The following is a 24,768-nucleotide window of genomic DNA, read 5'->3' on the forward strand; positions in this document are numbered from 1 at the left end:
TCACCAGCGACGGTGGCTTATCGGTTATGGTGTGGCGCTGCTAAGCACAAGGTCGCGGGATCGAATCCCGGCCGCGGCGGCCGCATTTCGATAGGGGCGAAATGCAAAAACGCCCGTGTCCCATGCATTGGGGCACGTTAAAGACCACCTGGTGGTCAAAATTAATGCAGAGTCTCCCCACTGCGGCGGACCTCATAACCAAAATGTGGTTTTGACACGCAGAACCCAAAGTTCATTGAATAACGTATTTCATACGAATTTTCCACAATGTCAATCTGATGGCCGAGCGGCAAAGACGGGCATGGGGGCATCGCACAAAAAGTACCCACTCGCAGTGCGCAATTCAGTAACATTGAGCCACGTGATGCTATATATTGCTGCTATACGGACCCGACGCCAAAATCCTCATCTGACCCTGCCCACACATCGGAACCTCATCAAAGTGAACGTGCATGAATGGTATACCTGTTACGGCTTTGATTGACACTGGCGCGCACGTATCTGTGATGAATGCTCAGCTTCGCCATCGTCTCAAGAAAGTCCTCACTCCTGCCCCGTCATCTGTGCTCCGAGTCACCGACGGGCGAACGCCGGCCGTTATTGGAATGTGTCCAGCGCGTATGAGTGTCGCCGGTCTGCAATGCTTCTGTTTTATTCTATGTTCTGGAACACTGCCCTCACGAACTAATCATGGGACTTGACTTTCTCCCAGCCCATTCCGCCTTGAAAGATTGTTTTCTGCTGGTGTTGTGCAACTCGCTCTACATGTTGCTACTGATCCCCCCGATAGTGCTCCGATCCCGTTATGTTCCACAGAGCATATTCGCCTCCCTCACCTTGCCGTTCCTACATAGGTGTTTCACCCGTTCCGCCCATTCCAGACGGTGACTACAGCGTATCCCCTAATCCGGATATCCTGCTCTCGCATAACGTCGCGTTTCCTCACACCATCATTATCATTACGGACAACGCATGCTTTCTTCCGCTAGAGAACTTTGGACTTTATGCACAAGTTCTCCGGAGCGGCATATCACTTGCGCAAAACGCGCCGGCCTGAGACTACCACATTTCGGCTTTAACTTCTGACAACTCCTCGTGTGCAACTCTTCCTGCGCCTTCTGCCCCTTCAAATTTGAATGCCTTAATGAAAATGATTGCTCCCGACCTTCCGCCCCAGCGTGCCCATGAACTACGTTGCCTCCTTGCTTCGTACTGGGATATCTTCGACCTTGGAGACCATCCTCTAGGACAAACATCTGTTTACAAACATCGAATTAACACCAGGGATGTGAGCCCGATCCATCGGCGACCCTACTGCGTCTCTCCTAGTGAGCGAGACATCATCCAACACGAAGTTCGTAAGATGCTTTCTCGTAACATCCTTGAACCTTCCTGCTGCCCATGAGCATTCCCTGTTGTACTAGCTTAAAAAAATAAAAACAGTTCGCGATTTTGTGAGGAATATCGGCACCTAAACAAGGTAACAAACAACGACGTCTATCCCCTACCACGCATTGACGATACTCTGGATTGCCTCCATAGAGCACAATATTTTTCGGTCATAGATCTTCGCTCCGGGTACTGCCAAATTGCTGTCGACGACATAGACCCTGAGAAGACGGCTTTTATTACTGCCTACGGCCTTTATCAATTCAAACTAATGCCTTAAATTTGGGTTATGTAATGCTCCGGCCACATTTGAACGAATGATGGACGCCCTCCTACACTGTTTCGAGTGGTCCATCGGCCTCTGCTACCTGGATGATGTGATCGTTTTTTCTCCGACTTTTGCGACGCAACTCGAACGCCCATCAAAGGTCCTATCTGTTTTCCGTCAGACGGAGCTGCAACTCAATTTATCCAAATGCCACTTCGATCGTCGTGAAATTTCTGTTCTCGGACATCTTGTCGATTCTTCTGGTGCACACCCTGATGAAGACAAAATACGGGCAGTGAAGGACTTTCCCGTGCCCCCGTACGCCAAGGACGTTCGCAACTTCTTGGGCCTCTGCTCCTACTTCCTTCGGTCTTGCCGAAGTTTTGCGGACGTTGCATGCCCTCTTACTCAGCTGCCTTCATTTGGGACCGTGCGCCAGCTGGGGCTTTCACCGAGCTGATCTGACTGTTTACTTCCCCTCCCATTCTTGCTCACTTTGATGCATCGGCTCCAACAGAAGTCCGTACCTGTGCCAGTGGACATCGGTATTGGAGCTATCCTGGCCCAGAAACAACAAGGGCAAGAACGTGTTATTGCTTACGTCAGCCGCCTTCTTTGCCCTGCTGAGAACAAAATATTCTATCACAATGCGCGCGAGTGCTTGGCTCTCGTTTAGGGCAGTGGGTAAATTCCAGCCCTATTTCTACGGCCTGCAATTCAGTTATCACTGATCACCACGCTCTGTGTTGGCTTTCTTCCCTTAAAGATCCTCCTAGCCGCCTTAGCCACTGGGCTCTGCACCTTCAAGAATACAACTACTCAGTTGTATGCAAAACCGCCGGTTACATCAAGATGCGGACTGCTTGTCGCGCGATCCTGTCGACCCACCTGACGTTTCTGCGGCCGGCATACCTGTCAGCATTCTCTCTGAGTGCTTTCGCGATATCGGAGCGGAACAACGCCGGGACGCCTCCTTAAAAGACCTTATTTAACGGCTGACTTCAACGACGCCCGACCGTTCCCTTCGCATGTTTGAACTTGCCCGACGTCGACTTGTGGACTCGCAGGAAAATCAGCGGTTCTTATATGACACCCGCCATCGTGACGCCCACTACACACCGGGCGCCCTGGTTCTCATTTGGTCACCGTGGCGACGCGTCGGCCATTTGGAGAAGTTACATTCACGCTACTCTGACCCTTACCGCGCTTTTGCGTCAAGTAACCGACCTCACCTGCTAAATCGCCCCTCTTGACCCCACCGTGGCTCAGCCTCACTCTGACGTAGACGATGTCGCGCGTCTTAAGCCGTATCATTCGACCACCTCCTAACCAGCACCGGGTTGCAGAAGACGACGCTCTTAACTTCGCCAGTTAACTATGATCTTAAATTATGGGGGTTTACGTGCCAAAATCACCATCTGAATATGAGGCATGCCGTAGTGGGGGACTCCGGATTAATTTAGACCACGTGGGGTTCCTTAAAGTGCACCTAACTCTAAGTACACGGGTGTTTTCTGCATTTCGTCCCCATCGAAATGCGGCCGCCATGGTCGGGATTCGATCCCGCGACCTCGTGCCCAGCAGCCTAACACCATAACCACTGAGCAACCACGGCGGGTCCACTACGATCTTTTCAGCCGCTACAGTTACTGTAAATACCCTGTAAATATATTTCTTACTTCTGTTTCCCCGTAACATTTTATATATTATATATATCTGAAGAAATCCAGGTTGAAAAACAAACTTATTTTTGATATTTCGACCGGGAACCAGCCGAAACATCGAAAATATAAGTTTTATGTCGTGAAAAAATAAAAGGCGCGAGTAATTTCTTTGCCAGCACTGAAACGGTGGCTATATGTCAGATGAAGCATAAGCTGCTGCTGCGTCACTCCCGTGCTGTACAAATTCTCACCTATTTAGGCCTTTCACTTTTGACATATTCTTGAAGAACTCGCCACACGCCACCTGCGTTCTCTTTTTTTAGATAATCTTTCAAGAACTCCCCCTGAAACGCCATATGGTGAATGAATGAGGCATAGTGTCGACAAGCTAACACTCTCACAAATATTTCGTACTGTACAGTCCTTGAAAAAACCCCTCGATGGGTTGCGATTGCAGTAATACTAACGCAGCATACGCGCAAATCAGTGGAGACCAACAATGATGTTCAGGGTCAAATCAATAAATGGGCGACATCTCGTCTGGTCAGAAAGTAGATTATTATTAGAAACACGATAAGCTGAACGCGGGCCAAAATGGCGTTGTCGAAGCGGGTAGACGTTTCGGTATCCACACGGAATGCTTGAAACAAGGCTTTAGCTGAAATTTTTATACCTTTGTCGACAGCGTCAGTTTGGTCGGCGTACTGTTTATTGTGTTTCTAATGTAAATTTCTGGGTTCCCAAAGGCACTTTCGTGTCGCCACCATTGGCGTCAAAAGGCCTTCGTCTTGCAGTGGACATAAATGGGGTGATGATGATGCGTCAAAACGCTAAAACTTTCGAACCGAGCCATGTGGCGTCACGAATCCCAATATTAGCAACCTGGGCCTTTTTCGAACATTCTGTAACTTATGGTCCTTGGTGCTGTTCGAAACTAAATGAGACCCCCACCAACCGTTAAAAAAGTACTAACAAATGTTTTGCATCGTTTTTATAACTTTATTGGATGGCGGTAGACCCAGTAGTTACGCTATGGAGCCTGAATTCCCCGACAGTGCAAGATGCAATTACGTTCCCTTTTATTGCCGCCGGTTTAAAAGCACGCACCAAGACAGCGCGACTTCCAAGCTGAGCAAATGAAACTTGTCACGTCATGAAAACTTGTTGTGGCGATCTCGTGGTACCAGATGACACCGACGCGTACACACACATTATGGACACGTCACCAAAAGCAGAGTGCGTTCAGCCCTCGGCGGGGCACTGATGGGGACATCGTGTCCCCCTCCGTTTCCAAGAGGAGCGAGCAAATGGAAGGGGCCAATTGCACGGCCTTCAATCCCACTGCATCGGGACCAATGGCCGCCTATTTAAGTTCGCATTACCACGTGACCGCCACGTCCGGTCTCGACGACTTGAGTCTTCTTTCTCATGACCGAAGCCACGCGCGTTTTGATCGGGTCGTATAATAGGTGCGGTCATTATTTGCGGTGCTCTCGAGGAATGCCGGCATCTTATACGATAAATATGGAGCTGACAGCTACATCAAAAAGCAAAAAAAAAAAATAAAATAAAAATAAAAGAGGTACAAATGAAGTGAGTACTCCTCGAAATAAGTTTGATAAATAAAGCGCTGTAGAGTATTTATACACAGGCGTAAAGAGGAAGTGATGGAACTTACTCTCTTCGTAATGGTAGTTTCTCATGAGCAGGTTGTAGAAGTGAGCGTTGGCGGCGTACGTGCCGGATCGTTGGGCGTCTTGCTGGAAAGCATCCTCGGGGGAGTCCGTAAGGCGTCCCTGACACACCCACATGTGAAAGTCTTCGCAAGGCTTCACCTGGAAGTTGATCCAGCCCAACACTCGGTGTGCTGGGGCAGGAGACATACCGTTAGGTGTGCGCGTGTAACATTTTTGCGCAGTGCCATGTAAACGAGAAAGAGAAGCTCAACAAAATACAATAATATAAATAATTAAAAGCAAGGAGAAGGGACCGATCGTGGACTGCTATGACCACCACATTGCTCGTATTAAACTACTGCAGACGGGTTGTTATACGCGAGGAAACTGAAAACAGAAAACACGGTTATGGCCACGCAATTTTCATACTTCCGCTGACACTGCGAGTGTCCTCACAAATTCTGGCATTCGGGAGCATCGCGAACCACTGCAACTAAAAAAAATGGGGAAATGTTACAACCCTTAAATACTAGAATGAAGCAACGCCTAATCATTCTTTCAGACTTTTCCGGCAGAAAGACAGAAGCGGCAGAAAGCGTAGCCACCAGGAACCCAAGCTCCCTGCCAACGCGATTTCCACTGCGCTCCTGTGGGTGCCGCCGTGCTTGGTCACGTGGGGACTCATTCATTGGTTGCCTCAGCCGACCTCCGCGGCATCTGTTTACAACGGAAGCGCACGCCGCCGGTGTGGCGCAGCGCAAGATGCTGTTTGGGCGTTATTGACACTGACAATGATTGCGTGAACGGCACAAAGCTATGGCGAGAGCTTCAAAAACCTTGTAATTGTCGCATATCTATCCTTTTCGAGCTCATTACGCTTTGTCCAAATGAAGCGAGCACTGGCGCAGAATAAGAGGCAGTGCTAGAAACTGTTTTCCAAGTTTCCGAGACACACTGACACGCGCTTTCGACCGCTGTATTACATCAAGATTTCTGTCACTCGCTCATCGTTTCTTGTTGTATTTATTGGCAATAGCTTAGGAAAGTACAGGTTGTCATGTTGATGGCTCAGTTACGTTTTTTGGTGCAATATGTCATTGAGCTGTGTTCCACGTCATCACTCGTGAATTTGTCAGTTGCGCTAGATTTGTTTATGCCACGCTCCCGGCCTAAAACAGCCGTGTTTTAATGCGTTATCCTTAGGAGTGTCAAAGTCAAAAAGCGTGTGTGTATGCGAAGTGTGGGAAGCCGGTCACGTGGTGTATATATATATATATATATATATATATATATTTACACACTTGGTGTCAGTGATTGTTGGCTTCTTGTGATAAGACTAATAAACATCGGACCCCTTGGTTTCCTTTCTTCTCGTTCATATATACAGTATATATATGAACGAGAAGATAAGGAGTCCGAGGGGCCCAACAAACCATGACATCCAAGAACAGCATAGGGGAAATTACTTGTTCTTAAATTAATCAAGAAATTATAAATAAAAAGAAATGAGAGTGGATGAAAAACAACTGGCCGCAGGTGGGGTACGAATCCACGTCTTCGCATTACGCATGCGATGCTCTTACCATGTGTGTGTGTGCGTGCGTGCGTGCGTGCGTGTCTGTGTATATATAGTTCTAGTATATATATATCCGGGTGTTTTATGTTATCGTTCACACAATTTTTAAAAGTCATCCGTGATATGTACCACAGTTCTACTGCTTGAGCAAGATTACTCTTAGAGGGAGACATTATTCGCACTGCAAATGAAAGAATGTATGACTAATTATTACAATTTTGCTAATTAAGTTTAAAACTAATGACTTTACGCAATGTATTGTGATTCATAATTATATCTGGTGACTTTAGAAGTCATATCCACTTGGAACGAATTCCTGAGTTGGAGGACCCGAGTTTCGAGATAGGAATAAATAAATTTGCGACGAAATGCATTGGCGTTCGAGTAGGTTTTGAGTTCCAGCGTATAAAAAAGCGCTTAGTCAATAAAGTGGATGGAGCACCTGTGCATTATTGCGGCAATTTGACTGCGCTTATCTCAAAACTGATGCTAGTTCCAAAATGCGTTCAAGTGATGTGTCTTGTGAAATCACTGCCATGACTTCAATTCCTCTGTAGCGGTATGTGCGCCCAGCGCTTCCTCTATTTTTTCAATGCCAGCCAGATACGGCCGATCCAACGGTTCACCACCCTCTCCGATTACCCTTTCCTACTCTCTCCCGTCGGCTAGCGCTCGCGCCTGCTTTACGGTCGTGGGGGAGAGTACCTTCTGGGTGGCGCCTTACGACGGAAGTCGGAGGAAGTAATCCTGACATCCGCGTGAAGCGTCTACCGCATCTCCTCCGGAACGGCCGCGGCGCTCGCTCATTGGCTCAGACGCACGCGTGACGCAACCGTCGTAGCATGACGCAAGCAATCGTATACCTGTGGGTAGCGTCACATCGCGGCAACTCACTGAACTAAAGCGGACCAGCAGCTCCCGTTGCGGAGCGGGCGATTGCACTGGCATTGAAAAAAATAGAGGAGGCGCTGGTGCGGCGCTCAAGGAAATTGTTGAAAAGATAATTAGCGAAGTTTTCTTAATTAGCTAATTATGCGTATTGATATGCAGCGTAAGTGACGCATACCTCCGTCGCAAGTTCGTCGTACCAGAAATTGGAAAAGGGCCATCAGTACGCGTTGCCTTGCGTACACGAACCAGCGGCACCATTTCTGCCGCCCTCAATTCAAGTTCTATGTACTGCGTACATTACATTATTATAGAGCACATCGCATTATTATAATTATGCGAATTGAGCGTGCTCATTGGTCAAAGGAAAGGTTTACGGACAACGATTACTACGGTATGACAGGCAGTACAAAATATTTAAAAAAAATGAAAACTCCAAGATTGTGCAACACTTCAACTGGGATGCCCTTGTTGCGCAACTGACGTCCGTGTGCGGGAAAGCCGCCTCACGGAGCTTCGCATGTCCCCTGCTGCAGAGGTAAGACAGTGGCAGTACTCACCAAATTCTGGGCACGTGCCGTTGTTGCAGTCAACGACGTTCGGTCTTCTCTGAACCCTCTTCAGGTTGTCTGCGAGAATCGAGAGCGTGAATCAACGCATCAAGGAAGGTGAACATGGCCCACTTCATCGAAAGTGTGCCGGGTGCTTCGTCTAATGTTCACACCACACGCACGTGCTTGTTTGTGTTGTTTACAAGAAGGTACGCGCTTTTGAGCGTATGCGCATCGAATCGCATACTTAACACACACACACACACACACTTGCATGCGTGTGCGGCATTTTGTGGGTCCGTATCATACGTGACCTGTGTTGCTTTATATGCGAAAGGAAGGTAGCACAAATACACCTACGCTGGGCAAGTAGTGAGCTCGGGATAATTGGAGTCGAACGGTGGACCATTCATCCTAATTCAAACGGCCCTCAATGTTATGGTAAGCCTACTACACTCAATGTAGTTTGAACAGGAATATTAAAAGCAAGACTTTCCGGTAATTCGAGTTGTTCGAGGTTCTAGTATTCCGGGGGCAGAGGTACGCGGTCAGAACAACGCTTCACGAACGACGTTCGTGAGGCAACAGCCGGGTGTTTGCACGTTTTGTACTATAAGGCAGCAACGTGTGATGATTGGCCCCTCTTTCAGACGGTGACGCCTACACACGTTAACAATTCGCACGGATAAACATATCTGTTCGTAGAAAATTTTATATTCGTATGTTATTTGTAATGCCTAAGCCTTTTTTTTTGTTTCTTTGTTTTTCTTGTTAAGTGTGTGCATGCGATGCCCTCGTCTCCTCAGTATTTGTAGATCTCATACTATAGCTGACTCCTCCAGCTGTTCCTGTTACCCACCATTTATTTACGGACATTATATTTATAGTTGATGGTTCCAACTACTCAACAGAATATAAAAGCTGATGGCAGAAGACATCTACGATCATAACCAAAGTTGATATGAAGCATTTCATATGACGCGACTCTACGTCACCCCAACTGCGCTCGCTATGCCTTTGTTCGCTACATGCAGACCCGCCGTTACGTAAGCGCCTCTGCACTTTTACGAGAAACGGCTACGAGACTTTACGTCACTTCAACTGCACTTTTCTCTTTCTTTACGAGCGATTCATGCATACGGTTCAAATTTATTCATGCGTTCAAGGCCTGTGCACGTAGGCAAATGGTTAAGACGCTCGGCTGCTGAGGCACGAGATCCCTGGTGCTACAGCCAAACCACGGGATATTTTAAAGATGTACTGAACCACCTCTCGGGTTTGGTAAAAAAAACACAGTGCACGGATTACATGCGCTGCGGTGAACATCTCAGCCAAATATTGTACCCGTGCGCGATGCCTGGAGCTCGCAAGCGGAGCGCGAAGTCACCTTTTTCTCAAACGATTTCTCTTCAGCACAAGCCTAGTCCTCACTCTTTCCTGGACACTTTATTTCGTAATATCACAGATTCCCATAAGTGGCTGTTCATGTTGTGTACCAATAGCTGACAACCATCAAGAAGGGTGTCTGGATCAGTACACTTATTCCTACTGTTACTGTGCATATTTATTGAGAAACTTTAATAAACAGGCTGAAGCACGCAAAAATCTGCTTTCGAATTTCGGTGATAATTACGTACTTCCGGAAGAAGCCGGCTATCCGCGGCTCACGCTCGGCCGCGGCCGCCCGCGTAGGGATTAAACTTTGGCCATCCTGCTTATTGGTGTTGTAACCGTCGGGTCTCGCTAATTAAGACTAGTTTTGAACGCTCAATAAGCCTCGAACCACGCGCACCTTAAGGTCGGACCACACGCACGCTTGCCAGCACGCGGTCCTGGCCGCTCCATGTTAGACGGTCTTGGCAGACTTCGCCTCGTATTGAGCTATCGATAGCGCTTCAAAGTATGAAGTTGTATGTGGCGACTATCCGTCGCTCAAGCTGGTGCATGAGAAAGTGGGCCCGCACCACGTTGCACGTTCAGACTGGAGCGTGGGCGCGCCCACAAAGCCATGCCGTGCACAAAGGAAATGCTGCGCATGCGCACTACAGTTGCATGTATATGGATACCAGGGCCCCAGCGGGGTGTCGCGACGAGTCCTCTGGCTGAGCGCACTGCGGCTCGCTGAGGTTACAACCGCGTTTGGCAAGGTTTGACCAAAGATAGGACCAATTGAATGCGGGCGACTTAGCTGATGGTGTTTTCAGAAGGAAAAATAATAATGCCTCCCAAAAGAACACCCTGAAATCGGAGAGAGAACATTAGTTGTCCAAATGTATATTTTCCCTGGTTACAACCTAAATTTCTGCCAAGATTACAGCGTACATTCTGGGAGGTGGCTGAATCATTCAAAAAACAAACAGGAAAGGTGGTCAAAGCGTGTTCGGCGTTACTGGTCACAGCGCTGAACTGTGGTTATAAATTTAAAGTTGCAGTTTTGCTTCTGACCACATTGCGGAAAGTGAAAACGTACGAGAGTGACACTTTTGCAAACATTGCAAAAGTACTTCATGAAGACGAGAATTTAGGTCTGAACACCTAAAGGACAATGACATCGGGATGGAAAATTTACTCAAGGATCTAATAAAGACAGATACGAAATCGCTCGCAATAAGCAGAAACTGCGTCATTCGATCAGAGGCGGAATACGCTCGCGAACATCAAAAAGGAACAACTTAGTATATATCAATGCTCGCTGAGAACTTTGCTAATACGCTTTTTTTTTCTTGTTCATGTTGTGTACAAACATTATACCTATACCTAATACAATGATTCTATCGTCCGCCAGATTTAACGGGATGAAATGGAATTTCGAGTGGCCAATACTTATAGGAGACAAAATTTACCTTTCATGTATGCCAGAATAGAGCATCTACACAAGGAAAACATGAATATAATATCCGTTTCGGACGAATATAACAATGATTTATAGCATTTATATACTACAAAAAATGTCTCAGCCATTATACTACCTAGACGCCAACTACGCAACCTCGCAGTTTTCTTCAGCAGAATCTTTCTTGCCCAACATCCCGGGTTTTGCGTGGCTGCTGCAGGTAGCTTCTGTCTGCATCTGGGTCATTCGGTATCTCGGCGGACATATTTGCCGATATATACAGAAAGTTTATATATGATCTGAATGCTAGTATCGGAAAACGGGGTTATGTAGCTCGTGTATGCTGACAAAACAAGCAGTATATGAGTAAGCATCATATGTCCCATGTTCTGCGTGAACTGTGGCACAGGCACTGGCGGATCCAGAGGGAGGGTGCGCAGGGGCCCAAATTTCAAAATAGGACTTCGCCAGTTCTTGCCCTAGCGAACACAAATTCACTTGTGGAAACGTTGGCTTCACCGACTTCTCTTTTTAGGTCGGTCACGTGATGTTAAGGCCAGCCTTTCAATTACCAGGCTTCCTGTCATATTACATGTTTCAGGAGACAAAGAGCACATTACTCACCAGCAGGTTGAAGCTCGATGACCACGAAGAGCAGCAGGCCCATGATGCACACAACTACAACCATGATTGTGGTGACCAGGCACGCCTCGAGCTTCCGGCGGTTCGGGTTTTCGACCACCAGATCCTCCCTGTAGCGAACAGAACACACGCTCAGACATAGCCATACGTTATGTACTCGTTTCCAAATATTTCTTAACGATGCATATGCAATCGCTCAGATCGAGAAAAAAATTTCGCAGGTCAATTCTTAAAAACGAAGTCTCGAATTCGGGGCACCATCGCGAGAAATCGACTGCATGACGAATTGCCTTTTATTTTTAGCAATCAGGTGGGTTCTCCAGTAAGACGCTTTTGCCCCTTTTAAAAATAAGAAAATTGCAATATACCTACTGTATGCAGCAAATCTTTATTTGGGCCATTTGTGTTGAAAAATTATTGAAAATCGCAAAGCATCATCCCATTTACGTATGAAATTTAAAACCAACTCACCAATGAAAAACGAAATCGCAATTCTATAATTACACCTATAGAGAAATCTAAAGGGGACAAAACTGCCGTATATACGTACATCACTTGTAATATACCCGTGATTTGTGAGGGAGACTCCTGCAAAATTTTCAGAATCCTTTTAGCAATGCCCCTTAAGATGTAAGCTCCCATACAATCTTTCTGCTAGTTATATTTCAACAGATGCAGTTTACCAAACTGTAATTATGTTTTGGATGCTGATTTATGGATTCAAGCTGGCTACTTTGGACAATATTTGTAGAAATAAAAAAAATTAAGGCCCCTACTGCACACAGTCGGTACAATAATTTTTTTATCGTAATATGTGTTGTTCTGATCGATTCAGTGATTGTCTAATCAGAGCATTAAGATTTCCTGCCAATCAGAGGAGCGGTAGTTTAAAAGAAAGCGGCACGCGCAAGCAAGTTGAAATGAGACTCATAAGTAGCATGGCACGTGCATGCACATAGTTACGGGGGTAATAAAGCGCAACTATTCAAATCTGAGGTGAGTAAGTTGCTAGAGAAGTGGGAAGCGCGAGCGCGTGCATTCGGGTGGGCATAAACCTTCAATGACGTCTGAATACAAGAATCAACGGTGGTTGATGTTGCAAAGAAATGTCCGAATAATTCTGAAGGCAGAATATGTGTCCAAGTGGCGCAATTAAGATAGTGTATAGAGCCAGTGAATAAACTATTGAATCATTTCAGGATTGTGTGTCAAAACGGAATAAAGCGCGTAATTGGCAAAGTTTCATTATATATATGGAATACTTGCAGGTACATATGGGTTGCCTGTCAGCTTCATCAGTTGCCTGTCAGTTGCCTGTCAGTTTGTCATCGGTTTATCGAGGCCTATTCTTAAATATCGCGTGCGGATTAGCACGATGCTGACACTTTTGTCTGACCATGTAGTGGGCGACAGCCACACTTTTTTGGGACGTTCTCCTACGTTTAGGAGAGCAGGCAAAGCCTAAAGGGTGAGGGACGATCTACAATACACCTGTCACCTGTTGTTCCGAGTGTTGAGAATATCTATGCCCCCTGTGGCACCTTCCGCAGTGCTACACCCGCACCATGCTGAAGAAATAGTAGAGAGTCGACAATAAATACTTTACCAGGCGCTCTGGACCGACATCGACATCTCAGATTTGTCACCCATCTGTAAAAGAAGCGAAGTGCAGTTAGCAACAACGGCACAGGCTTTGGGATATGGGAATACTTCGGCGGATGCTGCCGTCGTAAATGACGCTCACTTGCTGCTGTCTCTGGCAGCGAATGGACGGCACGACTCGCAAGGCTGTTTGAGTGTAGGTTTGAGGGCTCTATGTGTTATTAAACACATAGATGTCTAACACAAAGGCAAAACGTACGCGCAAGAGGACATCGACTAGGGTGAACAAGTACCAGGGGACTAGGCGCTTCGGCGGAAGTGATAGTAATGCTCCCAAACGTGCAACCGACGAATGAGCGATTCTTCACGCTGACCCAATCGCCTGACAATAGGCTGAAAGGCAAAACGATAGGCGATGGCCAAATCCGTTGTCTCCGATTGATCAAAATCCTCCGCCGAAACTCCCTCGCCCTTTACGCTGTCGACCGCAAGAATACTGACAAATTCAAAAAGCATTTCCCATGACTCTAGTTATTTCGTTGCTTTTATCCGACTCGATGTCTGGGCAAAAGTGGAAGTCAACACCACTGTATTCGATCCATTTGTGTTGCTTAAGGCCTGCTGATGCTTTCGGTCTGCGTGCAGCGTAAGTCACTCGTTGGTTGCATATCCGAGGGCATTAATGCCGCTGATCGCCAGCGCCTAGTATAGTGTGTTTTTTTTTTTTTCAAATCTCTCACGCTTTCTTTGTAGCCCGAAAAAAATTAACCGCGGATGATGTCAGTGCAGAAGGAAGTTATACGAATATTCTAATATATGCTCTACTGCTTCTCCATTGAGGACGTTGCAATTTAAGCTATATATTAAATGTTCGTCAATTCAATATTGTTAACTACATCAACTCATACTATATGTAGTTTGAGTTACTCAAGAGGAAGGTGACCAATAGCAAGTTGGCTGCGTATTACGAAGTAAGACACGTCCACGCTAGCGAGCGGCGCTTGCGTCCGTCAATGCATGGCAACGCACGTGATTCCACTTGTACGCGCGCTAACATCTGAGATTGCACACGAGCTTAAATCCTTTGTTTCAGCTCGCTCAGGTCTTCTAGACGCTTTGGAAATCAAATGCGCACGCGTGGATACGGCTACACGCGCAACTGCATATAACGTGCAAAAGCGTCATTTTACTTTAGAGAACTTGGCTTTGCTAAAGAACATCCTTGACTTGTTAATGGTGTTACACATGGAAACACGAAAGCACGTAGGTATTACCTACCGTAAGCATATTTCAACACTTCGGAAAACTTTAATCGCAGTAACGTCGGCTTGATAAGCAAAATAATAATTTCTCCTTGATACGACCGCACTTGTCGTCAGCTGCCCACTAATACCGGCGTGTAATCGCTGTAGCGCTCAGCTATCGCCGTTTCCCGCATGATTTCAGTCAATGGCTATACATCCTCACTGGAGATCGAAGAAATTCTGAGAAAAAAAAATGTTCCACATCGTTTTCCGCGTGCCGCTGTAGGATTCAACACTATGACTGGTAAACTTTCATTGCACTAAAAATAACTGGTACAATAAACATTGGTTGTCGGTCCCTTTCACGAAGCTAAATTACTTTACTCTTTACCTAGAGTTTAAACATGAAACCATCAACAAAATATCGACCACAGTGAGAAACATCCAATCAAACTGTTTTCATGAAACTATAATCGTAAGTACAATTCCTCCGAGGACAAGGGCACGCGCGCGACACCGCAAGAAATTAGCGCGTAACGACGCGCTTCAGTGTGGCGATATTAGCTCCCCTCCCCCCCCCCCCCCCCCCAAAAAAAAAAAAAAAACTTAGAATGAACAATCAACGTTACATGCACAGTGAACGTACAAAAAGGCCATAACCGCAAACGCCTCTCCCGAGGCGTCACCTACCTTTTCAGACGCATTGCGACATGGAATTGAGTAATAGAATAACTAGATATAACTCGGGCGCTGGTGTTTGCGGTAGCTGCTAGCATGGCGATTCAGCTAACAAGCAATGATGGTCAGTAGATGTAGTGGCGAGAAACTTATTTATTACGCCTTCCAAACAGTTTCGTGAGATTCTACAATGTGGTGATTTACAAAAACATATTGCCTTATAAACGAGACAATGTGCAGTGATTGTGCGAAAATACAATTCCTTCAAACCTTAGGCGAATAAAGGCAGGTAAAGCATAGTAAATGTAGCCATAGCGACATCTGAAGTCACAAGGTTGAAGACAATACAAATTCCCGCACTAAACGATCATTTTCACGATGGCTGAACGATCGCAACGCAGCAGTTACCTATAGTAATTATTGTAGCAAACTATGCATCACTCTAGCCACCACCGCAACCTCCTCAACCTCTCCTTGGTCGGCAGTGGTGTGAATTACTGACGGCCTCCCGAGTTGTCAGTCATTCCCACTTCGCTGGTATCTCGCATGGCACTACGACTCCGCCTACGTCACTGACGGCCTCAAGTGCCCGCCCATAAGCGATGAAGATTACAGTACCATCATTTCGCATTTTGCGCACTTGTTCCTTGCTACGTGACACTTTTTTTTCAGTTCAGAGAAATTAAAACCAGGTCAGCTTTCTTCATTGACAGAAGCAGCTGGGTTGTTTCTGAATACGCTCTACACGTAATGGTTTACGATAAATTGATGTTACCGTTCATAATTATTCGATTATGTGGTTTAACAATTAGCCTCATTTAACATAAGGGGACAGAGAAACACAAGTGTCTGGGCCGCGTTCGCGTATTGCGCACATCAAATATTTGCAAAAATTAGCTGAAACGCCGATTACATATGTGTCACAGCTAATGACGGCGGCTCTTCTTCCAGGAAGGAATGGCTACGCAGTGTTCTAAACGGCATATATCGACACGGACTCGTAATCGCTGCCTATACTGATTCACAGGCGCGTGACGGAGCATTCGCGAATGACGAACGGCATGTGTCGACAGGAGTATGAACGAGAGTGAGTGCCAGTGAGTTTGAATAGACGTGAATATGAACAAGAGCGCGTGCCAGTTAACGATCGACAGTATGGACGGAAGTTGGAGAGCGGTGACTTGAAGTGAACGTGAGAAGGAACGTGGCTGACCGCCAGCGAGCGTGAGGGTAAGGGAGTGTATGAGCGAGCGAGTGTCGGTGAGTGGTATTGTGGACGTCGATGTAACCACTGGTTGGTGCCTGTAAGTGTCAATCAAAGAGACAATGAAAGCGAGCGAGTGTTGTCGTCAGTATATGCGTGGGCGTGGTAGGAACATGAGAGTATCGACGAGTGTGAGTACACGTGACTGAGTGAGTACCTAGCCTGGAAAAATATTCGGGAGCGAGCGTGAGTGAGTGCCGGCTTATTCTGCCAACCTATACGCATACAGGTACCGCGAAGGTGAACAATAATTTAAACTGTACTACTAAATTGGGCTTTGATGTAATAACACAAAGGCGAGAGCAGGTTTGATCTGCCAGAAAAAAAATCCCGAGTGAAAGCTTGAATCGTTCTAGCGGTGGGAAAGGCGCGAACCAAAGTAAAACCTGTCCAACGATCTCAGCAGTGAGTAGTGCAAGACCGAATGCCGGCGCCGTTTTGAGGTTACCGTGTACTTGCTCACCGCAGCGTGATGGACTTTGGCAGCGTTTACACGGCTTCAGATTTTTTATCATCGGCAAAGGGCACTTCAGTTTAAAATTAGGAATTAAGGATAAACTGTGGAAAATTATCAAGCTTCTCGTACGCCGAAAAGGAGCCCGGGTATGAGAAGAATAGACAGTGCCATGACGTCACGGTGACGCTACGGAACCGAGCCTTCGGCGTGGCATTGGATAGCCTCAATTTGGACTTCACCTACTACAGTTGCAACTTACCTCACCACATATAACAGGTTTGAACCAGTATAAAGTTAATAGTATCCATTGATATGCTCAGCTAATGCAGTAACAAGATAATTCAGGAAAAAATTTTTTTCTCTCTCTCATTACCTATCACCGGCGAGTTCATTACCCGTAATGACTGTTATACAATGGCTTTCACCAAACGTGCTGTCATTAGGTTTCTCTTTTTAAGCTCTTCCGCAGCAAAGACAGAACGCGAAGATAGGTGTGAAAAAAATTCAGAACCCTTCCACTATACTGCAAAGATGTAAGCCAGCGAAGCCGTGACAATGATGGGTCTGCTATAGTGAATATTGCTATAGTGAATTTATATACAGATATGCATCATTATTTACTATATTGAGCGTCTTCGGCGTGTTCGTCAAAGAGCAAGGACACCAGCGTCTTATTTTCGCCCAGCGCGATGGCGAAGTAGTGCGTTTGCTGCGCCAACTCCGCCCTATCGTCATAGACTAGCATATGCGCCACAGCGTCCATAACCGCAGCACACTGCACGGCATCGTCAGGATCTTGGAAGATGTGGTTAAACGAGCTCTGTCCCATAGCGAGTCCAAAGGGCCACTGCTGATAACAGCGCGATTTCTACGTCATGAGACAAAGGGGCACAACGATTGGTGGGACGTGCCGTCACCGAGTATCGCGACACTTGTGAAAAAGGCATCGCCGGTGGCGAGGGGTATAAGAATGGGTCATCCGTCATGCGTTTTGACACCTGTGCTAAGGCACAACTGGTGAGAAACCGCCGCGCACATGGAACCGAAATTGTTGTACACGCTGGTCGGTCTACTACACGGACGCGATCTCCTGGAGCCTAGCCCTTAACAACTTCACTGTAAAAGAGCACAAACACAGCTTTTCACAGCTGGAGGCTCGACCTTCGCGGTATTCATCGCTAATGTCTCGCCTAAAGAAGAGAAACGCCCTTGGCGGGCTCACCTTGGCGATATTTCTGAGGTGCCGACGCGGAGAGATCTGAACCGCCGAAGGGTCGAGCTCCTGGAACGAGGTGCGGGACCACGCGCTAGAGCGGGCCTCGAGCTTCTTCTGCTTCTTCGCTGCCTCTTCACGCTCGAGTCACGCGTTCGTGGCCTCCGAGGGCGGGGGACCCGGACGGTCATCTTCGTTAAATGAACGAAGCAAACTGCGCGCATAACACGGACAGCGCAAGGAAACGAGAATAAACGGGAAGCTCAAAGAAAAAGGGGGAATTAAAATGCCGAGAACGTCGAATACGAGAACACTTAGAGCATTAACGTCGCAAGAGGGACGCACGGAGAACGTTGTTGTTGTTGCCTCAAAACAACAACAACAACGTTATCGAAAAGCGCCATCGCAACGAGGAAGAAGCGCTTACCCTGTTCTCTAATTGCCTGAGTGTAATCCAACTACCGGGCCAGATATATGGTCTTCTTTTTTTGTTATTTCAGTGTGTTGTGTTGATCGTGTGTTTTTTTAGTTTCTTCCGCTTCCAATATTTTTTATGATTGGGTTGAAACTTTCAAATTGTTAAATAGCTTCTTCCTTGTTTCTTTTTTTTTACCAAACATTCATGGTCAGCCTTCCACTGCTGCTATGCACCACGAGCGCTCAGACAACGAAGAAGAAGAAGAAGAACAACAACAACAACGACAACAACAACAACAATGTTCTACCGCCAGCTTCTTAGTCAATCCCCCATTATGATCTAGTATCATTGTCTGCAATTATTGACGGTGTTGTGTAGCACCCGCACACGCGCTTTGGCTGCTATAAATGGGAACACGCGTGAATGATTGTGAAGCGGTGAAAAAAAAATTATGCCGAAATGTTGAAGTTGAGTCGGCTAATTAAACAGAGAGAAAGCGATTGGAGGACGTTTTAGAGCTACACAGGGTGTCCCAACAATCGTGCACCAACATTTAAAAATATGCAAACACCAATTAGCTGGAGAGAAACAATGTAATATTGCTTGCCATCGCTTGGAGATACTCAGATCATTATTTTTTTACATTCCGCCTGATTAGATTATTAGTCTTGATTTATTATTCAACATCTCAAATATCATAATTAGATTAAAGGTGTCAAAGAGAAAATTGTCGAGCAACATGAAAAACTGCAGATATAGTTTTCTGTTGCTCAATACGTGCTACATAAAGGTGTTTTTCCGAGCGTGAAAGAATCCCGCGAATACACGCAGAGCGCCTCGAGCGGCCAGTCGTGGGGTACTTTTCCTGTATTCGCGGGCTTATTTCATTATCTCGGGCGCAGCCCTATGTTTGCCTATGCGCAGTACACATACTGTAAAATAATTGGCGCCCTTAAAAGCGAATTAGGCTGTAAATTGTTCTATACAACTGGCACTCTTATATCCAAAAAGGGTGTAAGGGTCTGAGTTACAGGCCGATTGGCACCCTCGTCCACTTTTAGTGGTGTCAATTATTTCACAGGGCAGAACGCACAGAGACGACGTTGTTGTGATCCATCGTTCGTAGCCAGTAAGAAGGCTTGCACTGTTACCGCCTCACACAGACTCTCGTGGTACCGTCAACCGCAAACGTTTACAGGACGCAGCATCTGCCAAGAAGTTGAATTCTCGCGAAGCGTGGTCACACAGCCTCAAACTAAATGTTCCAGCATATAGTAGCCTTCGTCACCTACACAGTGATTAATTAGATATGAAATGTCATGTCTTAACAGTGCAGTATATCCACATTTGCAGGGGAAACCGCATCCCGTAATCTTTTGCGGCTGACTGTACAACTGTCGATGCACTGGACGGCTGCATAACGTTTAGTCTTTGTGGTGCCGCAGCATGTGCAAATGTTACCACCCTACGAACTGCCACAAAGGAAGAATTCGCAACGTTCGTATGAATGCGCATCCTGCTGGTCCAGCAAGCTGGCACAGCCATGAGCCACGTTCGAAACTTAGCACTCTCACTTTCGTGTGGAACTGTTTGCAGTGTCGTGCTGAAAAATGCACCGAATATTCCTACGGCTGTCACCTAAGTTTCTTTAATGCGGCTTTGCGTCTTCATGTCCTGCGCCATTTGTCCGCATGGACAAACTTGCATGCTGTTTATAAATTCCAAAATAGCGTAAACGTACCGCACCATACCTTGAAGTTGCATGTTTTCAGTTTGTCTGCAACTGTTGCCATGTCTAGCAGTAGCCAAGTAGATACGATACGCTTCTGTTAAATTTATGTTTTTAGACGTGGCTTATAAGACATATTCCTCTTCTACACAACGTTCTGCCTTGGCGTGTTCATGCGTTTGCGAGCGTCGCCTTTCGAGCTGACACGAGAAAATTGGAGAACGCTTAAGCTTCGCCTTTAGGAGTGGAACGCGATAGCGTTATCGGGCCCCGTTCGCATGGCATTTTTCTCTGTGAGTAGGCTTCACTGCAACACACAACGTGGGAAAGCCAGCTTACAAAGACCAAGCTCACACTTATCCCTTCCAGTCGACTTCACTTTTAAACACAAATGCATTGCTGGGAAGACATTTTATACTGAGGCAATATAAGACGTCATATCAAAATGTGAAGGCCCTAGGACATTTTTTTATTAATTGTTTGCTGTTGCCCCGAGGCGCACGGGTGTCCAAAATTTGGAGGATGCTTTAGCATTCAAAGATCCCTGAATGCTGGTGAGGCTTAGATGTAGATGTACAAGTATTCCGGCCACTGCAGTTTTCTTTTTTTTTTTCACCTTCGCCTCTGAACGACGCTACCGTTTTACGCTGCCGAGTAGGCGAGCGCCATCTGGATGGGGTTTTCGCAAGTAACCTACTAGAGCGCTCCGCTGTTGTTGCAGGCAGAAATGCTGGAAAGGAGATGTGTGCTTGAGTTTCCACGTAACAGAATTTTGTTTTCTCGTACATTCAAATTACAGTACGTCCCTATCAAGTCTGTAGGTTGTAGGTAGGTCGTAATTTACTATTTTTGGATGGATTTGTAAGCGGAAATCTAATTTTTAGGTGGAACAAAACGTTTACAGTGACCTTGCCGAGTGCTTTCTATATAATGCTTCGCATTAGAACCAATGGTCAAGTGTATGCTTTTTTTGTTCTTTCGCAAGTCCGACCTCAGAGCCTTTCTTTTCTTGTGATCAACTTATTTTTTATGTCCTTTGCCATCGTCATATTATTGTTACAAATTTGCCGGCGATTATTTTTGGAGGTGAAGCTGCATAAATGACTTATGGAAATTATCGTTCATAAATACATCTTCGTAGCTTAAGACGGCATAATTACGCCAGCTGAAATCGTGAAGCAAGTGAAGTGTTTTATTTCATATGCCATCAGCCGTGGCGTCGTAAGCAAATCAAGTAAGTCTGAGTAAAACACAGCTAATTGGAAAAAAGTGCCTGTCACCCTCCTGCCTTTCAACAGTTGGGACACAAGTAGAAATCAAGATAACAACTGTGATCACGGAATCAGAAATACGCCTGTCGTCAAATACCATCAGCTATAAGGAATGCTTTATATTCCAGGGCGCAAAGTCGAGCTACTCTCCCTGCGCTGGCGAAGTACTATAACCGACTGTCACAAGACAGTCGGTTATAGTCATGTCGTAATCATTTGTATTGTGTAAACATGTCATTTTCTCTTGCCGGTCATGTAAAACCTGTATTTCAAATGGCAGGACTGCTTCACTATTTCCAATGAATGTCGACGAGATGCGCACGCTGTCAATACATTTGATCCACCGCAAGATTGAAAAGTAAGGCTTAATGAGCTCATTGAATATCTCAGTTGTACGAGTTGGCTTAGCATATTATTGCTACAAACAGTATAGAGAAATGAAACACACATCATCATCATCAGCCTCCATTTTTGTCCACGGCAGGACGAAGGCCTCTCCATACATAGACACAGTTAAATGTACTGTTCCAAGGCGTATATTTCTGGTGTAATGGAGACAATTAGTACACCACCTAAACACGGCTGAGTTTGGCATGCTGTGAATTGCTAAAATAATAAACAGAAACCGCATGACACTGTTTAATGTGAATAAAAGCGTGAATTTATTGGTCCATATACAACAAATAAAACAATAAACGAACTAATAAATCCAGGTGTGATGTGACCATTTTCACATTCGCGCACTTGTCACATGTACAAAATTTGGTGCATTTACAGTCCTCTCATTCAATATCGATAGAATGTTCATTTCTTGTCGCGCTAGTCTTCGGCCATCGCCATGATCTCCTCCATGAACCCGTCATCCGCGGTAGAATGATGCAACGTTGCGGCACTGTTGGCAGAAGACACCAGGTCGTGGTTGACATTCAGCTTGTCATCACGTGACGATGTCTCGGCGCCACTCCTGATGCTATCCCCACCAGCAGCGTTGTCGATCCGATGGCATCGCTTGTAGCGCTTGAGAGGAATACCTGCGCATAGCAGATGAAATGGGAGGCAGATGGTTAGGATTCTCAAAGAAGCGACTAATATCAGTCAATACGGCAACATACAATTCGCAAAGCACAGGAATCGAACAGAAGAATCAAGAAACAACAGAGAAGGAAACAATTTTATTAGCCGAATTAGGTTTCTATCACTGTCAAAATGCATCCACCACCGCCGACACTTGTGAGCCTTATAAAGCTTCGCTTAAAAACAAGGCGACGTGGTGCTTGCGAGTCGAAGCAGCGCTGCCCTCCAAAACGGCGCTTCAACGGCATTGTGCGCTCTATGCTTCCCAGGCTATTGCATCCGTAAAGCAGACTGTTAATATTGTTGGGGTCGAGAAAGCCTCGCGTTTGTGCAAACCTTTTGTGAGAGCGTTAAGCAGAATGCCAATGCTATGACATAAAAGATCGCAGCGTGAGAAGCTACACATTTCCACCTAATGTGAACTTAACCCGAACATGGGCTGCAATGGAAGATCGACATTGAAGAAATTCCACATGCCATATTGCGGATATAAATGTGGCAGTACAGAAAAAAAATTTCTTCAAGTTGTGGGAGACCAGTGCTTAGACGAAACCCGCAGAGAATAACGAAAGAAACATTGGACTATTGAAGTATGCTACACCAACCTACTCAGTTCTTACACTACTAAATTTTAGTTCGTTCACCGCATGTTTGAGATGAACACAGCGGCGGCACGCAAGCAGAAAGCTTATTTTTATATTTCGGGGGATTTCTTTTAAATGTGGTAAAAAGAGCCACGCGAGATATGCGCACCACAAACATTGCACAGTAATATATTTAAAGACATTGCAGAGTACAATATTTAAATTTTTTATAAATATTACAAATCTACTAATTAGGAACCACACAAAAATAATGTACACTTTCTCGAGGCTGCTGCGAACTTATACCGTTGGTTTTCTCCAACTCGAAGGCGACGTAATTTTCTTAAAGCATAATAACTGATGCATCCACATTATGATTTGCTCGTCCAGCAACAAATTACAATACACGCGAATAAAGGAAGCCCTAAACATATCACAGCAGCAGCAAATACAGCCGGAAACGCAGAAATGCAAAAAGTTCTCACCTCCACGGTAGACGATGCGTTTCTGGGCTACGGGTCCTGACGAAGGGCCGGGTTCGGGAGCAGCGTCGCCGGGTGAAGCCCGCTTGTAGGCCACTGCAGCGCCCGTAGCCAGGATGACCGTGTCTCGTGCAGCCAGCTCCACTATCCTCGGGCACACCACGCGGCCACTGGGCAGGGTGAAACGCACTCGCCGTGATTTTCGAGTTGATGTCGGTTGACCAGTGGTGATGTCACTTCCCGTGGCGGGTACCGGTCCCGGTGTAGCTAGCATGGCCTCCTTGCTCGGTGCAACGACTGCGGTGCACGTCAGTACCGAACGAAGTCAGGAGCGGAATGAAATCTCCGGTCACCCGAGAGGCAAGGGGTGCCTTCTCCCTTTCCCTCTCTCACTCCACCAACCAATCAGGTGGTTTGACCTTGGATGTCGGGGTCGTCGTTTATAAAAGCTTTCATGACACATTCGAAAGAGGCCACTCTTACCTCCGGTGGCGCTCCTTCTTGGAACCCCTTTGTCTGAAACCTCAAGCCCCTAAATCATTCCTTTCTTTATCCACCCCCACCCGCCACCCACCCCCTCCCTCACTACCGCCACCACCACCAAACTCAGTGGTTTATTCTTACCCGGAAGAGCGGCTCTCCCTTCCAGTGCATATTTTATCTCTCCCTCCCATAAATTTATTATTATTAATTGTTGTGAGTTAAATGATATTTTCGAGACGCGGTTTTATGATACTTACGAAGGAATCACTCCTACTTTAATCAGTGCTCATATTTAGACCCCTTGTACATGAAGCTGGTCAAACAGTCTACCTCTTGCTCTCTACCAGTTTCTCTCCACCATTTTTGCAAATGGCGTCACCTAGGTGTATTGACTAGTCACAAAAAATGTAAATAAATAAAGAAATAAAATAATTAGACACGCTTGCTTGCATGCCCTTTCAATTCCTTTGCATGCTCGGCAGAACCCTTCCTTCAAACGCTTCTACCTTCCACTTGCCCCAAATCTCTGTCCAATTTTTTTTTTTTTTTGCTACGATTGAATTAGTGTTTCGGGGGGAAGCCATATTGCATAATCCGGTTTTATAAAGTCGATAACGATACTGGTAGTGTGGTGGAAAACACGTACTCTTGCACGCGGTTGTCGCAATTCAAAAAGTTGTTTACTACTGCGGTTTGAAAGCGTCCTGGTGGCGCTATAAGGGGAAGTTGGGGTTGCAGTGACGCACAACGACATGCGCAACCTGCCGACAAGCGACTTACGC

At 46.1% G+C, this 24,768-nt stretch overlaps 2 protein-coding genes across 2 annotated transcripts in view; both read right to left on the reverse strand.

Annotated features, from left to right (window-relative positions):
• LOC119444946 (uncharacterized) overlaps window positions 1-18,044 on the reverse strand; it is a 69,139-nt gene extending 51,095 nt beyond the window's left edge. Inside the window, exons 1-5 of the mRNA XM_037709284.2 lie at window positions 17,955-18,044; window positions 13,094-13,137; window positions 11,470-11,597; window positions 8,022-8,090; window positions 5,000-5,188 (exon numbers count right to left, since the gene is read on the reverse strand). Coding sequence (XP_037565212.2) covers window positions 5,000-5,188; window positions 8,022-8,090; window positions 11,470-11,597; window positions 13,094-13,137 — 430 coding nt within the window. The 5' untranslated portion in view covers window positions 17,955-18,044. The remainder of the gene's footprint in view (window positions 1-4,999; window positions 5,189-8,021; window positions 8,091-11,469; window positions 11,598-13,093; window positions 13,138-17,954) is intronic.
• Window positions 18,045-22,050: 4,006 nt separating this feature from the next.
• On the reverse strand, window positions 22,051-23,777 carry LOC125944388 (uncharacterized). Its single transcript, XM_049664809.1, has 2 exons — window positions 23,507-23,777; window positions 22,051-22,394 (listed from the first exon to the last, which is right to left on the reverse strand). Exons 1-2 carry the CDS (start codon window positions 23,775-23,777, stop codon window positions 22,183-22,185), a joined length of 483 nt encoding a protein of 160 aa, XP_049520766.1. The 3' UTR covers window positions 22,051-22,182.
• Between the last annotated feature and the right edge of the window lie 991 nt (window positions 23,778-24,768).

The sequence above is a fragment of the Dermacentor silvarum genome, chromosome 3 (assembly GCF_013339745.2).
Source record: "Dermacentor silvarum isolate Dsil-2018 chromosome 3, BIME_Dsil_1.4, whole genome shotgun sequence".
In the NCBI taxonomy this organism is placed as follows: Eukaryota; Metazoa; Arthropoda; class Arachnida; order Ixodida; family Ixodidae; genus Dermacentor; species Dermacentor silvarum.

Excerpts from the sequence above, each read along its gene's own strand:
- LOC125944388 (XM_049664809.1), bottom strand. The coding sequence starts at position 23,777 with ATGCTAGCTACACCGGGACCGGTACCCGCCACGGGAAGTGACATCACC. Across the intron at positions 22,395-23,506 it reads ACGCATCGTCTACCGTGGAG|GTATTCCTCTCAAGCGCTAC; the intron begins GTGAGAACTTTT and ends TGCTATGCGCAG.